At 41.8% G+C, this 14237-nt stretch overlaps 1 protein-coding gene across 4 annotated transcripts in view; it reads left to right on the top strand.

Moving 5' to 3' along the window:
• Nucleotides 1-14237, top strand: part of Mrtfb (myocardin related transcription factor B) — a 155888-nt gene that overhangs the window by 104376 nt on the left and 37275 nt on the right. For all 4 annotated transcript variants that reach the window (XM_052194600.1, XM_052194601.1, XM_052194597.1 and 1 more), the window contains 3 exons: nt 3691-3756; nt 5837-5892; nt 13238-13313. In XM_052194600.1, the coding sequence (XP_052050560.1) occupies nt 3691-3756; nt 5837-5892; nt 13238-13313 (198 nt within the window). The remainder of the gene's footprint in view (nt 1-3690; nt 3757-5836; nt 5893-13237; nt 13314-14237) is intronic.

Consider the following 14237-nt stretch of genomic DNA (forward strand, 5'->3'; position numbering starts at 1 on the left):
ATTATCAGCCTCTGATACTTTCTAGCGGTCCCATGCAGCAGCCTCGTGCTTGTAGCTCTGCGCATGCTCTTGTTTTGGGGGAGAGTTAGACAAGAAATTTTGAGAACATCAGTTAAATCATTCTGTTCTCTTGAGTCAGAATAACCTAGGTTGTGGGGGAGGTTGCTTATTTTATCCATATCCACATAGGAAAATGGATGAAAAACACATGTGATGTGTGCGTAGTTTTTGTTTTAACAATTGGTTCTTTGAGAAAGTCAACAAGATAGATAAACCCTTAGCCAAGCTAACCCGAGGGCACAGACACAGTATCCAAATTAACAAAATCAGAAACGAAAAGGGAAATATAACAACAGAAACTGGGGAAATTAAAAAATCATCAGATCCTATAAAAGCCTCAACACAACTGGAAAATCTGGATGAAATGGACAATTTTCTAGACAGATACCAAATACCAAAGTTAAATCAGGATCAGATAAAACATCTAAATAGTCCAATAACCTCTAAAGAATAGAAGCAGTCATTAAAAGTCTCCCAACCAAAAAAGCCGAGGGCCAGATGGTATAAGTGTAGAATTCTATCAGACCTTCAAAGAAGACCTAATTACAATACTCTTCAAATTATTCCACAAAATAGAAACATAAGGAACACTCCCTAATACGTTCTATGAAGCCACAGTTAACGCTGAGTATTCTCCCTTGGAGATGGAATGGTTTCTGCCTAATCAGGAACTTTTCATAATTTCCTTTCATAGAGGATTTCATAAGAGATTTTTTTTCTACTTTTATCATGTTTAATGTTCCAAATAGATTTTAAAAACTGGTTGAGTGCATATTACTTTTAGCTTCAGAAGATATCATATACATTAAGAGGCATTTAACTACTATAAATTATTTTGATGACTTAAAAAATGTCAATACTGAGTTGTATATTTTAAAGTAAATTTTATTAGTTTAATAAAAAATAAAAACAATTGGTGGTTGGTGCTTCTTCTTTGCTGTATGAGACATGACTGTCTGCTCTCTATCTCTGGTTCCTGACCCCCAGATCCAAAAATGGTTTCCTAGGAGATGGGGCTTGGGACTAAGCAGGCATCTTTTGTGAGCTTGATCTTAGTCCTCATACACAGGATGCTCCGTGTTGCCAGCGATGAGAACATTTGAGGTATGCTAATGACTGGTAGCCAAGGGCCCCAGATGGCTTCTGGGTACCTTTAGTTTCAGGAAGGCACAGATAAAGTCAGAGAAAGGACGGAAGCCCAGTGAGGGACCCCCACCCCAACTCCAGTGCATGTCTTTCATTGGTCTCTTCCTGACTTGTGGCCTTCATAATAAAGCAGCGGTCATAAATAAAGTGCCCTCCTGCATTTTGTGGGTGGAACAGTCAGGCAAATACTCAAGTCTCAGGGGGAACTTGTAGTATGAGTAGCCTAGGCTAGTGAGTAGTATTTGAGATGAGGGGAGTCTAGGAAGTCTCACCTTCACTCTGAGTATACAGGGAATGGTTGGATACCCAGGTGCTCTCCTCAGATGAGAGAATGGGGAGATATGGAGAAAGCCTGCCCATTTCCAGTCAGGAATGTTGGCACAAGGAGCCCAGGGGCAGCATTCGTCCCTCCATTCTATGTGATAACCTCACAGCAGGTGCATCGCACATGTCAGCATGAGTGAGTCTCAGTCTTGAAGGACCCGGGGCTGATCCTGCGCTTGTGGGCTCTTGAAGCAACCAGTGTCCACTCAAAAGGGCCTCTGAGATGCACAAGCTGTTGTCATGGTATTGGCTTGCAGACAGAGTAATTGGTGATGATGTGGACATCATCCACAGAAGTCATTGTGCAGTAAATGTTATATGTTCACACCTGCATATCATATTGTGGAATTGTGGTTTTCTGTTGTTGTTGCTGTTTGGGGTTTTTTTGGTTGGTTGGTTTGATTGGGTTTGTTTGGGCTTTTTTCTGTTGTTTGCTTATTTGTTTGAGACAGGGTTTTTCTGTAGGCTGTCCTAGAACTCACTCTGTAGAGCAGGATGGCTTTAAACTCAGATCTGCCTACCTCTGCCTCCCAGGGCTGTTTGTTTGTTTGTTTATTTGTTTGTTTGTTTGTTTGTTTGTTTGTTTGTTTTTAAGAGGGCGTTGGTGTTTCTGAGACCTTTCGTTGAGGATCCCTGGGGAGCAGGGAAAGACAGTGCTGCTGGAGTTTCTCCTAACATTGACTCTCTGAACTGGAGTAACACCCTGTCTCTTTGTTCTCTCATTTCTTTCCTTGGGATTCTCCTTGATGTAACAACCTTAAGTACTACGCAGCCTTAGCTTGTACATTTCTTTAAAAAAAAAAATGCTAGTGTCAAAAGTGTGTGTGCTTGCTGTTTAAGCTGCTTTTACTTGGCTTTTGCTCTCTGTAACAGTTTTATATCAACTGTTTCAATTCTAAATTCAGTATCAGTGAAACTGTATTCCAAAAAGAAACCCCAAGTCACATTTCTGTGTTCAGTCCTCATATCTGGCCTTGATAAGAAGGTGTTCGTAAGAGCCTCAGGCCAGGTCCGGGCTCTGCAGCATAAGGAAGGACTCTGATCGGAAGTACTCACAGGGCCGCAGCTGTCAGGACCCGTGGTCCCTGGGGTGTACGGGGTCTCCTGGAAACGGGAAGCGCCAGTGTGCCCCATGCCAAGCCTTTTATTCAGCCTCCATCTCCATGTGCTGAGCTGCCTTCTCTCCCAGCCGATGAGAAGCACACGTAGGTGACAGGTCTTGAATCATCCTAACCATAATTTAAAAAATAATAGCAAAACAGCTTAAAATAACTAGGAAAAGGTTTTCAGTTTTATTTGATATGCTCTTTTTTAGATAGACATGTTTTTTAGACTGAGTATCTGGAGAATCTAAAGAGAAAGAATCTCCTTGAAAAAATCAGGGGATACGGTAAGTTAATTTTTATTTGACAAGCTAGATGTCCATATTTCCTAATGTAGGCCTTGTTTCTACCAAGTCTCTCACAAGTTACTATGTATTAAACAGTGATGCCAGTTGGTTGCATGTTTCTCAGAACTTGTAGGGTAAAATTTGGTGTGTGTTTATACAACAAAACGACTGTTTTAAATGCTTAACTTAGAAGTTTCTCGATGGCCTAATTTGTATGCACTCAAGCATCACTAAAGCTCCTTCTTTTAAATTATTTCCTTGTAAAGAAGTCCTTCTAAACAAGCCAGTCTTTTCTAAAGTAAATTGTTATTACACATAACTGTCAAGGAATCTCATCCTTGCTCTGAATGAGATCGCTTTTGAACAAGTCATAGTGCATATGCTAACCCTCTTGATTTGCTCGAGCGCTGTGCGGAGTTTGTAAATAGGAAAGTGCCTAGCATTTGTCTTTTAACTAAGCAAAGAATTGCTGAGTAAGTGTAAAACTGACCAACAAGCAGAATCATGATTGTTTTTTACAACTTAGTGCCAAGTAATGCCTTCTCCCCACTGAAGATAAGGTCTCGCCTGTAGTTCAGAATGTCCTGGAACTCACTGTGCAGCCTGGCTAACTAGCTCTGTTGCCTCAGCCCCTTGAGAGCTGAGGTTAGACATGGCCACCACACTCAGCTGTGTAGCGAAGTGGATGTTTAATAATGACCAACAGTGTCCCCTTTGGAACTGTGGGCATGGGCTTCTGTGCTTGCTAACAAACTCTTTCCTTTCTACAGTGCTCCAGCTGAGGCTGCAGCAAAGGCGGACAAGAGAGCAGCTAGTGGACCAGGGCATCATGCCACGTAAGACCACGTTGCTGTTGTCTGGTGTGCTGGGACAGGGAGGGCTTTCCTGAGCAAAGCTTGCCCCACTGCCTTCAGTCCTCAAGGTCTTTTTGGGGGGCTTATCAGGGAACCCAGGGGTCAGCGTGGCCCACCCAGGAGAACCCTTAGAATATATTTTTAAAACATTTGCAGCATATAAGATGGGCTTGAATTTTACACTAATGAAGAATGCCTCTAAGACACTGAAGTTCTTACTGTGAATTTTAATGTCTGAGTTCTAAAATTGATGAATTGATAACAGTGCTGGTACCTCTGAGATTAGACATGTAAGGTAATGTGATACCATTAGCTCATGACCTTGTTCTACTTATGGTCATTCTCCTTGACAGTAGGCTATGATCTAATTCCATGTATCTCAGTTGAAGCTAACATTACAGTTAGTGCAATATTTCTGGCCTAAATACAGTTATCTCCCTCAAGAGATTCATAAGAGTTGATTTTGAAATATTTATCTAAACTTTTTCCTCACCTTTAACCACCAGCTTTGGAAGTCTTAGAGGGGAGAATGGTTGCTTCTATATATCATAGGATTATACATCTGGATTATTTGTTATTATTTATCTATTATTTAGTGTTTAGAAATCAACTTTAAATATTATTTTTATTTTTTAATATTTGTTTGTTTGTTTGTTTATTATAAGCATACAGTAGCTGTCTTCAGACATACCAGAAGAGGGAGTCAGATCTCATTACAGATGGTTGTGAGCCACCATGTGTGGTTGTGGGGTTTGAACTCAGGACCTTTGGAAGAGCAGCCAGTGCTCTTAACCACTGAGCCATCTCACCAGCCCAGAAATTAACTTTAAAACACCAGAAATTACAAGACAAGTGTTTTCCAAAAAAATTTCCAGTTCTATAACTCATTGCTAGTCCAGAAATCGTTTATCAGTTAATAAGGATAATTTTTTTCCTCAGATTTTTTTCCCCTTACTGAAACTTTTATATACTACTTACTGCCTGTCTTCTAAATATCTTGAATCCAGCTGTGGCAGCCCAAAGACACTTTGGTAATCTGCCAGATGACTCCACCACTACACTCCTCCCCCTGCATCAGATGATGGCACTTAAGGCATTACTGCTAGGTCAGCCCTGACTGGCTGTGGGGCACTGGTCCTGTCTCCCATCTACTGGCCTAAGTCCATGGTTGTTACTTGCCTGCTATTACAGGACAATGCTGGATATACACAAATCCAGAGTTTGCAAAGATGACAGAAATGTGAACACCACTTCCTCATATGCTGAGATTCTAAAGTAGAATACTTAGAGTCATCTTTTATGTGTTGCACTATGGTGTGCTACAAAGAACATGACCCTTTAATTTAAAATATGAGATAAAAATTCCATTTGTTGATCAACATTTAGCTATATGACCTCAGGGACTCACATACTCTGAACATCTATCCTGGGGTTCAGACCTACCTTTCAGGGTTACTCGGGAGACCAACAAGACTCTTAACTGTGCTTCACCACAGCCAGCTCTGAGTTCTGAATAAATGCACCACAGATCTATGAGACATGAGTGCTGTGTATCCCCCATGTTCAAGTTCCAAGGTCACAGGGGCTTTGTCTAGAAGAATATATGGGTACTAAGAACAGGCCTGTGACGTTTCCTGGGCCACAGAATGATCTGACCTGAAATTTACAGTCATTATATGCCAGCTCTGTGTGAAATGACCACTTGCTTTATTTGCAAAGGATGTAAACTCAGTTGGGTAAAGTTGAAGAGTCCAAATGTGTAAGAAATTTTTTTTTTTTTTTTGATTTTGGTTTTTTGGAGACAGGGTTTCTCTGTGCAGCCCTGGCTGTCCTGGAACTCACTCTGTAGACCAGGCTGGCCTCAAACTCAGGAATTCACCTGCCTCTGCCTCCCAAGTGCTGGGATTACAGGCATGCGCCACCACCACCCAGAGTAAGAGTCTTATAAAGGACCTAGTAAATAAATGTCCATGCAGGTGTGTACTGGGGGTCAGCAGAGTGGTGAGCTAAGATATAAGCTTCTGCTTTATGCTGGGCAATCAATTTGTTTTCTTCCTAACAGCTTTGAAGAGTCCAGCAGCATTCCACGAGCAGATAAAAAGCCTGGAACGAGCCAGAGTGAGTGATTGCTCTTTAAAATCCTTACCTCTTTGCCATATCCTAGGCACGTGCACTCCTAAATATATCACTGCAGAACATGTAAGATGTCTCCAAGATGCCCGATATAGAGAGCATGTGTAGCATGTGTTCTAGGGTAGTTTCTTAGAGACTTTCAGAAAGTATGTGATGGGTCAGTTTTGTTCCTTTAAAATCAGGAACTCTGCCAGAAAAGATGACTTAGTCAATAAAGTGTTTGCAAAGGGGCTGAGTTTAATCCCCAGCACCCATAAAAAATTAAGTCTGGGCCTGCTAGTACACTGAGGAGACTGAGGTAACAAAGTCCTTGGTGCATCCTGGCTAGCCAGTCTAACCAACTTGGTAAGCTCTAGTTTCAGAAAGAAACCCTATCACGCACAAACTCCAAACAGTGGAAGCGAGTTGAAAAAAAGACACCTGTCATCAGCCTCTGTCCTCTACAAGCACTCACTCACATGTACACATAGACATGCATTCACACACACACACACACACACACACACACACACACAAATAAATAAATAAATAGATGAATAAAAAACAAAATGGTAACAAGTTTTGTTCATGTGTTTTCAGGGCTGCACTGACTAGCATTTTATCAGCTTGAGAAGAGGGATCAATTGAGAAAGTGCCTCACCACATTGCAAGGCTGTAGGGCCTGCTTCTGACTGATGAGTGATCCAGCAGAGCCAAGCCCACTTTTGATGGGGCTATTCCTGGGCTGGTGGCCCTGGGTTTTATAAGAAAGCAGTCTAGGGCATGACCAGATCTTTAACAGACAAACCAGGCAAGAGCCTCTGCTGTGTATTAGCCCTGCAGAGGAACAAGGAAGCAGTGTGCTCCTGAAGGTCCTTGGCTGAGCTCTCCGTGGGTCTGTGCCCCTGTGTGAGCCTTGAGCGCACAGCGAAATAAGCATGGCACACTCGGCTGTGCTTTGAAAGTGGCTCCTTTGGGTCACACGTCACCTGGGTGCTCAGTCCCATTATGCATGGCCTGCCTTTCTGTTTTGCCTGGGGGAACAAGTTCTGCAGTATGGAAAATACCAATATTATTAAAATTCCTTATGACTGGCCCCAGAACGCAGTAGCAAGCTCCTAGACCTGTTACTTGAGAATTGAATACAGGAAAAGGTGCCCGAGAATATGAACACAAATTTTATTTTTAATAATTTTAATATCTAAATAAATTTCTACTTTTCTAAAGTATTAGCTTTATACAAAGGGATTAAATTATTTTCTTTTTTAATTAGATATTTTCTTTATTGACATTTCAAATATTAGCCCTTTCCTGGTGCCCCCCCACCCCTACCCATAAATCCCCTATCCCTTCCCCTCTCCACCTGCTTCAATGAAGGTGTTCCTCCACCCACCCACCAACTCCCATCTCCCCATCCTCAAATTTCTCTACACTGGGACCTCAAGCCTTCACAAGATCAAGGGCCTCTCTTCACATTGATACTCCACAAAGCCATCCACTGCTACATATGCAGCTGGAGCCGTGGGTTGCTCCATGTGTACTCTTTGGTTGATGGTTTAGTCCCTGGGAGCTATGGGGTGTCTGGTTGGTTCATATTGTTATTTTTCTTATGGGGATGCAAACCCCTTCAACTCCTTCAGTCCTTTCTCTAGCTCCTCCACTGGGGACCCTGTGCTCAGTTCAGTGGTTGACTATGAGCATCCACCTCTGTATTGGTCAGGTTCTGGCAGAGCCTCTCAGGAGACCGCTATAACAGGATCCTCCTGTCAGCAAGCCCTTCTTGGCATCCACAATAGTGTCTGGGTTTGGAGTCTATACATGGGATGGATCCCCAGGTGGAGCAGTCTTTGAACGGCCTTCCTTCCGTCTCTAGTCCACACTTTGTCCCTGCATTTCTTTCTGGGACATGAGACCTTCCAGATTAAGAATTTGGGGATGAGTAGGTTGCCCTATCTCCCAAAGGGGAGCATTGCCTAACCTCTGGATAGTTAGTCTCTTACAGTCTCTTCAGGTTCTCCCTCCACTTTATTGGACATTTCAGCTAATGTCAGCCCTGTTGGGTCCTGGAAGCCTCTTGTTTTCCTGGCATCTGACTTGCTGGTAGCTCCTCCCAGTTTCCCACCCTCCATTGCTACAAACCTCTGTTCAAATCCCTGACCCTCTGTACATCATCCCTGTCTCGTCTCATACCTGATCCTGCTCTCCTTTTCCTCCCTCTCCTCCTCTCTTCTTCCCAAGTCCCTTCCACCCTCTACCTCCTGTGAGTGTTTTGTTCCCCCTTCTAAGAAGGGCTGAAACATCCACATTTTGGTCTTCTTCTTGAGTTTCAAATGGTCTGTGAATTGTACCTTGTTTATTCTGAGCTTCTGGGCTAATATCCACTAACCAGTGAGTGCACACCATTTGTGTTCTTTTGTGACTAGGTTACATCCCTCGGGATGATATTTTCTAGTTCCATCCATTTGCCTAAAAATTTCATGAAGTCATCATTTTTAATAGCTGAGTTGTATTCGATTGTGTAAATGTACCACATTTTCTGCATCCATTTCTCTGTTGAAGGGCATCTGGGTTCTTTCCAGCTTCTGGCTGTAATAAATAAGACTGCTTTGAACATTTCGGGATATGGCCAGGCGTGGTATAGCTGGGTCCTCAGGTAGTACTATGTCCAATTTTCTGAGGAACCGCCAGACTGATTTCCCAGAGTAGTTGTAACAACTTGCAATCCCTCCAACAATGGAGGAGTGTTCCTTTTTCACCACATCCTCACCAGCATCTGCTGTCACCTGAGTTTTTTATCTTAGCCATTCTGACTGCTAAATCTCAGGGTTATTTTGATTTGCATTTACCTGATGACTAAGGATACTGAACATTTTTTTTAGGTGCTTCTCAGCCATTCGATAATCCTCATTTGAGAATTCTTTGTTTAGCTCTTTACCCCATTTTTTAATAGGGTTATTTGATTCTCTGGAGTCTAACTTCTTGAGTTTTTTTATATATATATATATATTGGATATTAGCCCTCTATCAGATATAGGATTGGTAAAGATCTTTTCCCAGTATTTTGGTTGGCATTTTGTCCTTACAGAAGCTTTGCAATTTTATGAGGTCCCATTTGTTGATTCTTGATCTTAGAGCATAAGCTATTGGTGTTCTGTTCAGAAAATGTTCCCCTGTGCCCATTTGTTTAAGGCTCTACCCCACTTTTTCTTCTATTAGTTTCAGTGTGTCTGGTTTTATGTGGAAGTCCTTGATCCACTTGGACTTGAGCTTTGTACAAGGAGATAAGAACAGATCTATTTGCATTCTTCTACATGCTGACTACCAGTTGAACCAGCACTATTTCTTTAAAAAATGATGTCTTTTTTTCCACTGGATGTTTTTAGCTTCTTTGTCAAATATCAAGTGACGCTAGGTGTGTGGGTTCATTTCTGGGTCCTCCATTCCGTTCCAATGATCAACCGGCCTGTCCCTGTACCAATACTGTGCAGCTTCTATCACTGTTGTTCTGGAGTACGGCTTGAGGTCAGGGATGGTGATTCCCCCAGAAGATCTTTTATTGTTGAGAATAGTTTTAGCTATTCTGGGTTTTTTGTTATTCCAAATGAATTTGAGAATTGCTCTTTCTAACTCAATGAAGAATTGAGTTGAATTTTGATGGAGATTGTATTGACTCTGTAGATTGCTATCAGCAAGATGGTAATTTGTACTATATTAATCCTGCCAATCCATTTGCATGGGAGATCTTTCCATCTTCCGAGATCTTCTTTGATTTCTTTCTTCAGAGACTTGAAGTTCTTGTCATACAGATCTTTCACTTGCTTGGTTAGAGTCACACCAAGGTTTATCTGATCCTGATTAACTTTGTCACCTGGTATCTATCTAGAAAATTGTCCATTTCATCCAGATTTTCCAATTTGGTTGAGTATAGACTTTTGTAGTAGGATATGATGATTATTTTAATTTCCCCAGTTTCCATTGTTATGTCTCCCTTTTCATTTCTGAATTTATTAATTTGGATACTGTCCCTGTGCCCACTGGCTAGTCTGGCTAAGGGTTTATCTATCTTGTTGATTTTCTCAAAGAACCAGGTCCTGGTTTTGTTGATTCTTTGTATAGTTTTTTTTTTTTTTCTTTCTACTTGGTTGATTTCAGCTCTGAGTTTGATTATTTCCTGCCATCTACTCCTCTTGGGTACATTTACTTCCTTTTGTTCTAGAACTTTCAGGTGTGCTGTTAAGCTGCTAGTGTAAGCTCTCTCCAGCTTCTTTTTGGAGGCACTCAGAGCTATGATTTTTCCTCTTAGCACTACTTTCATTGTGTCCCATAAGTTTGGGTATGTTGTACCTTCACTTTCACCAAATTCTAAAAAGTATTTAATTTCTTTCTTTGTTTCTTCCTTGACCAAGTATCATCATTGAGTAGAGCATTGTTCAGCTTACCTATGTATGTGGGCTTTCTGTTCTTTTTGTTGTTGTTGTTATTGAAGACCAGCCTTAGTCCATGGTGATCTGATAGGATGCATGGGATTATTTCAACTTTCTTGTATCTGTTGAGGCCTGTTTTGTGACCGATTACATGGTCAGCTTTGGAGAAGGTACTGTGAGGTGCTGAGAAGAAAGTATATTCTTTTGTTTTAGGATGAAATGTTCTATAAATGTCTGTTAAATCCATTTGATTCATAACTTCTGTTAGTTTCACTGTGTCTCCGTTTAGTTTCTGTTTCCACAGTCTGTGCATTGCTGAGACTGGGGTGTTGAAGTCTCCCACTATTATTGTGTGAGGTGCAATGTGTGCTTTGAGCTTTAGTAGAGTTTCTTTTATGAATGTGTGCCCTTGCATTTGGAGGACAGGTGTTCAGAATTGAGAATTCTTCTTGGTAGATTTTTTCCTTTGACAAGTATGAGGTGTCCTTCCTTATCTTTTTTGATAACTTTTGGTTGAAAGTCAATTTTATTCACTATTAGAATGGCTACTCCAGCTTCTTTCTTCAGACCATTTGCTTGGAAATTTTTTTTCCAGCCTTTTACTCTGAGGTAGTGTCTGTCTTTCTCACTGAGGTTCATTTCCTGTGTGTATCCAGTCTGTTAGTCTATGTCTTTTTATTGTGAAATTGAGTCCATTGATATTAAGAGATATTAAAGAAAAGTGATTGTTGCTTCCTGTTATTTTTGTTGTTGGAGATGAAATTATGTTTGTGTAGCTATCTTCTTTGGGGTTTGTTGAAAGATTACTTTCTTGCTTTTTCTGGGATGCAGTTTTCCTCCTTGTGTTGGAATTTTCCATCTAGTATCCTTTGTACGGCTGGTTTGTGGAACGATACTGTGTAGATTTGGTTTTATCATGGAATATCTTAGTTTCTCTATCTATGGTAATTGAGAGTTTTGCTGGGTATAGTAGCCTGGGCTGGAATTTGTGTTCTCTTAGGGTCTATATGACATCTGCCCAGGATCTTCTGGCTTTTATAGTCTCTGGTGAGAAGTCTGGTGTAATTCTGATAGGTCTGCCTTTATATGTTACTTGGCCTTTTTCCCTTACTGCTTTTAATATTCTTTGTTCTGTGCATTTGATGTTTTGACTATTATGTGATGAGAGGAATTTCTTTTCTGGTCCAGTTTATTTGAAGTTCTGTAGACTTCTTGTATATTCATGGACATCTCTTTCTTTAGGTTAGGGTAGCTTTCTTCTATAATTCTGTTGAAGATATTTACTGGCCCTTTAAGTTGGGAATCTTAACTCTTTTTCTATACCTATTATCCTTAGGCTTGGTCTTCTCAATTGTGTCCTGGATTTCCTGGATGTTTTTGGTTAGAAGCATTTTGCTTTTTGCATTTTCTTTGACTGTTGTGTCCATGTTTTCTTGTTGTTGATATTAGTGGTGGTGATGGTGGTGGTGGTGGTGGTGGTGGTGGTGGTGGTGGTGGTGGTGGTGGTGGTTTTTCAAGACAGGTTTTCTCTGTATAGCCCTGGCTGTCCTGGAACTCACTCTGTAGATCAGGCTGGCCTCAAACTCAGAAATCTGCCTGCCTCTGCCTCCCAAGTGCTGAGATTAAAGGCATGTGCCACCACTTCCTGGTGTGTCAATGTTTTCTATGGTATCTTCTACATCTGAGATTCTCCCTTCTATCTCTTGTATTCTATTGGTGATGCTTACATCTATGACTCCTGATTTCTTTCCTAGGTTTTCAAGTTCCAGGACTGTCTCCCTTTGTGATTTCTTTATTTCCATTTTTAGATCCTGGATGGTCTTGTTCAATTCCTTCGCCTGTTTGACTGTATTTTCCTATAATTCTTTAAGCGATTTTTGTGTTTCCTCTTTTAGGGCTTCTACCTGTTTACCTGTCTTCCCCTGTATTTTTTATGGGAGTTACTTATGTCCTTCTTAAAGTCCTCTGTCATCATGAGAAGTGATTTTTAGATACAAATCTTACTTTACCGCTGTGGTGGTATAGCCAGGCCTTGCTATGGTTGAAGAACTGGATTCTGTTGATACCTTGGTTGCTTGTGTTCTAAAGTTTGCCTCCCACTATCTGATTATCTCTAGTGCTACCTGCCCTCGCTATCTCTGACTGGAGCCCATCCCTCTTGTGATCCTGGTTGTGTCAGAACTCCTCAAAGTCTAGCTGTCTCTGGGATCCTGTGATTCTGGGATCCTGTGATTCTTGGATCCTGTGATGATCCTGAGATCCTGGGTGTGTCAGAGCTCCTGGGAGTCAAGCTGCCTCTGGGACCCTGAGATCCTGGTGTGCCCAAGCTCCTTAGATCCTGTGGTCCTATGATCCTGGTCATGTTAGAACCCCTGGGAGTCGAGCTTCCTCTAGGTGTTGTGGTACTGGGTATGGTGCTAGTGTCCAAGGTCTGCTTGGGCATCTGCTCAGACCTCAGGGTATACCAGTACCACTGGCCGGGCAGGGGTTCCTGCGTCCCTGGATCCAGCTGGTCCCAGTTACTCCTGGTGTTAGGGCCAATTTTGTGGCCTCTTCAGCTCTGATCCTGGGTGTGTTAGAGTGTCTGGGAGTCGAGCTTCTTCTCTGTGTTGTAGGACTGTGTGCAGAGCCAGCGCCCAAGGTCTGCTCAGGGCACTGGCTCAGATGGGATTCAATCTTATGTTTATTTAAAGTTTATCTTAAAATGTTGAGCCTTTCGCAGTTTAACTCTAAAACTCTACAAACTATTTACTTTGTACTTAATATACTTCAAACCTCTAGATTTTAGAAGGCTACATTGTAAACTATGAGGTAGATGAAAGTTCTCCTCAGTACTAATTCTGTCAAAGATACAACAGGATATATAATTTATTTCTGAAAAAAATCTAAAGCTACAATGAATTATGAACAATACTTTTCTTTTTAAGACTGAAAACTTTCTGAAGCACAAGATCCGGAGCCGCCCAGATCGCTCTGAGCTGGTCAGGATGCATATTCTAGAAGGTAAGGGGGTTGTGTCTGCTGAAGAAAAATGAGTGCCCACAATTTTTCTTTATTCCCATTTAATAACACTTTACCCCCCAGGCTGACATCCTCAAATTGGATAGCACCAAGAAGACTCAAAACTGAATCTCTGTGTAGTATACCTGGGAGTCACTTGATAAACCAATGCTTCTGTCAGCTGCCTCCTACTGTCCTTAGGACATTACGACTTGTCTATCATCTTGTCTATCTAGCTTGGATCTCATTGATATCTAGGAAAGGTAGTGCCCACATATGTTGCTATTCCTCTTAAATACAACAGTCATGACATGACTGTCTGTGACACCTCTGGGTGATCTAGTCTTAGCCCCTGGAGGCAAGACAATGTCATTCCATTCCTGCAGAATCCGTGGCTCACATGGCTGTCTTTCTCTCTGAGTCAGACATCTTGATAGCCAGCTTCTCTGTCGCTGATTTCCAGTCTTCTGCTTCTCCTATCATTCTGCTTTTGTAACTAATTTACTAAGCAAAACTTAAAAAAAAAAAAAAAGCTTGATCCATGGATAGTATCACGTATGTTAAGAATCTGGAAACCTCTCAGACATTTACAGACAGTTGTGAGGCAGAAAGAGTCTATTCTCTCTGGGCCTAGTGACAGAAGTCAAATGATCTTCACATGCAGGGTGGTGGCCTGGTAGCTCAGACACAGGCAGAGATGGAGTATTTGAGAGCTGCGCAGCTTCTGGCTAGATGCTAGGATCCAGCGGCCCAGTGGTGAGCAGGGCAAGGCTGCAGGCTTCCTGGACATGTGCTTTAGGAGCAGAGACAGACAGGGGACAAACAGGAACCTAGACTGAGAAAGACACAGCTGATACTGCATTGGAGGATGCTCGAGAGGAGTACTAAGTACTGTACTAGCCTCCACAAGCCCAAAGAGTATGTGCT

Source organism: Apodemus sylvaticus, chromosome 10 (assembly GCF_947179515.1).
Source record: "Apodemus sylvaticus chromosome 10, mApoSyl1.1, whole genome shotgun sequence".
Lineage (NCBI taxonomy): Eukaryota > Metazoa > Chordata > Mammalia > Rodentia > Muridae > Apodemus > Apodemus sylvaticus.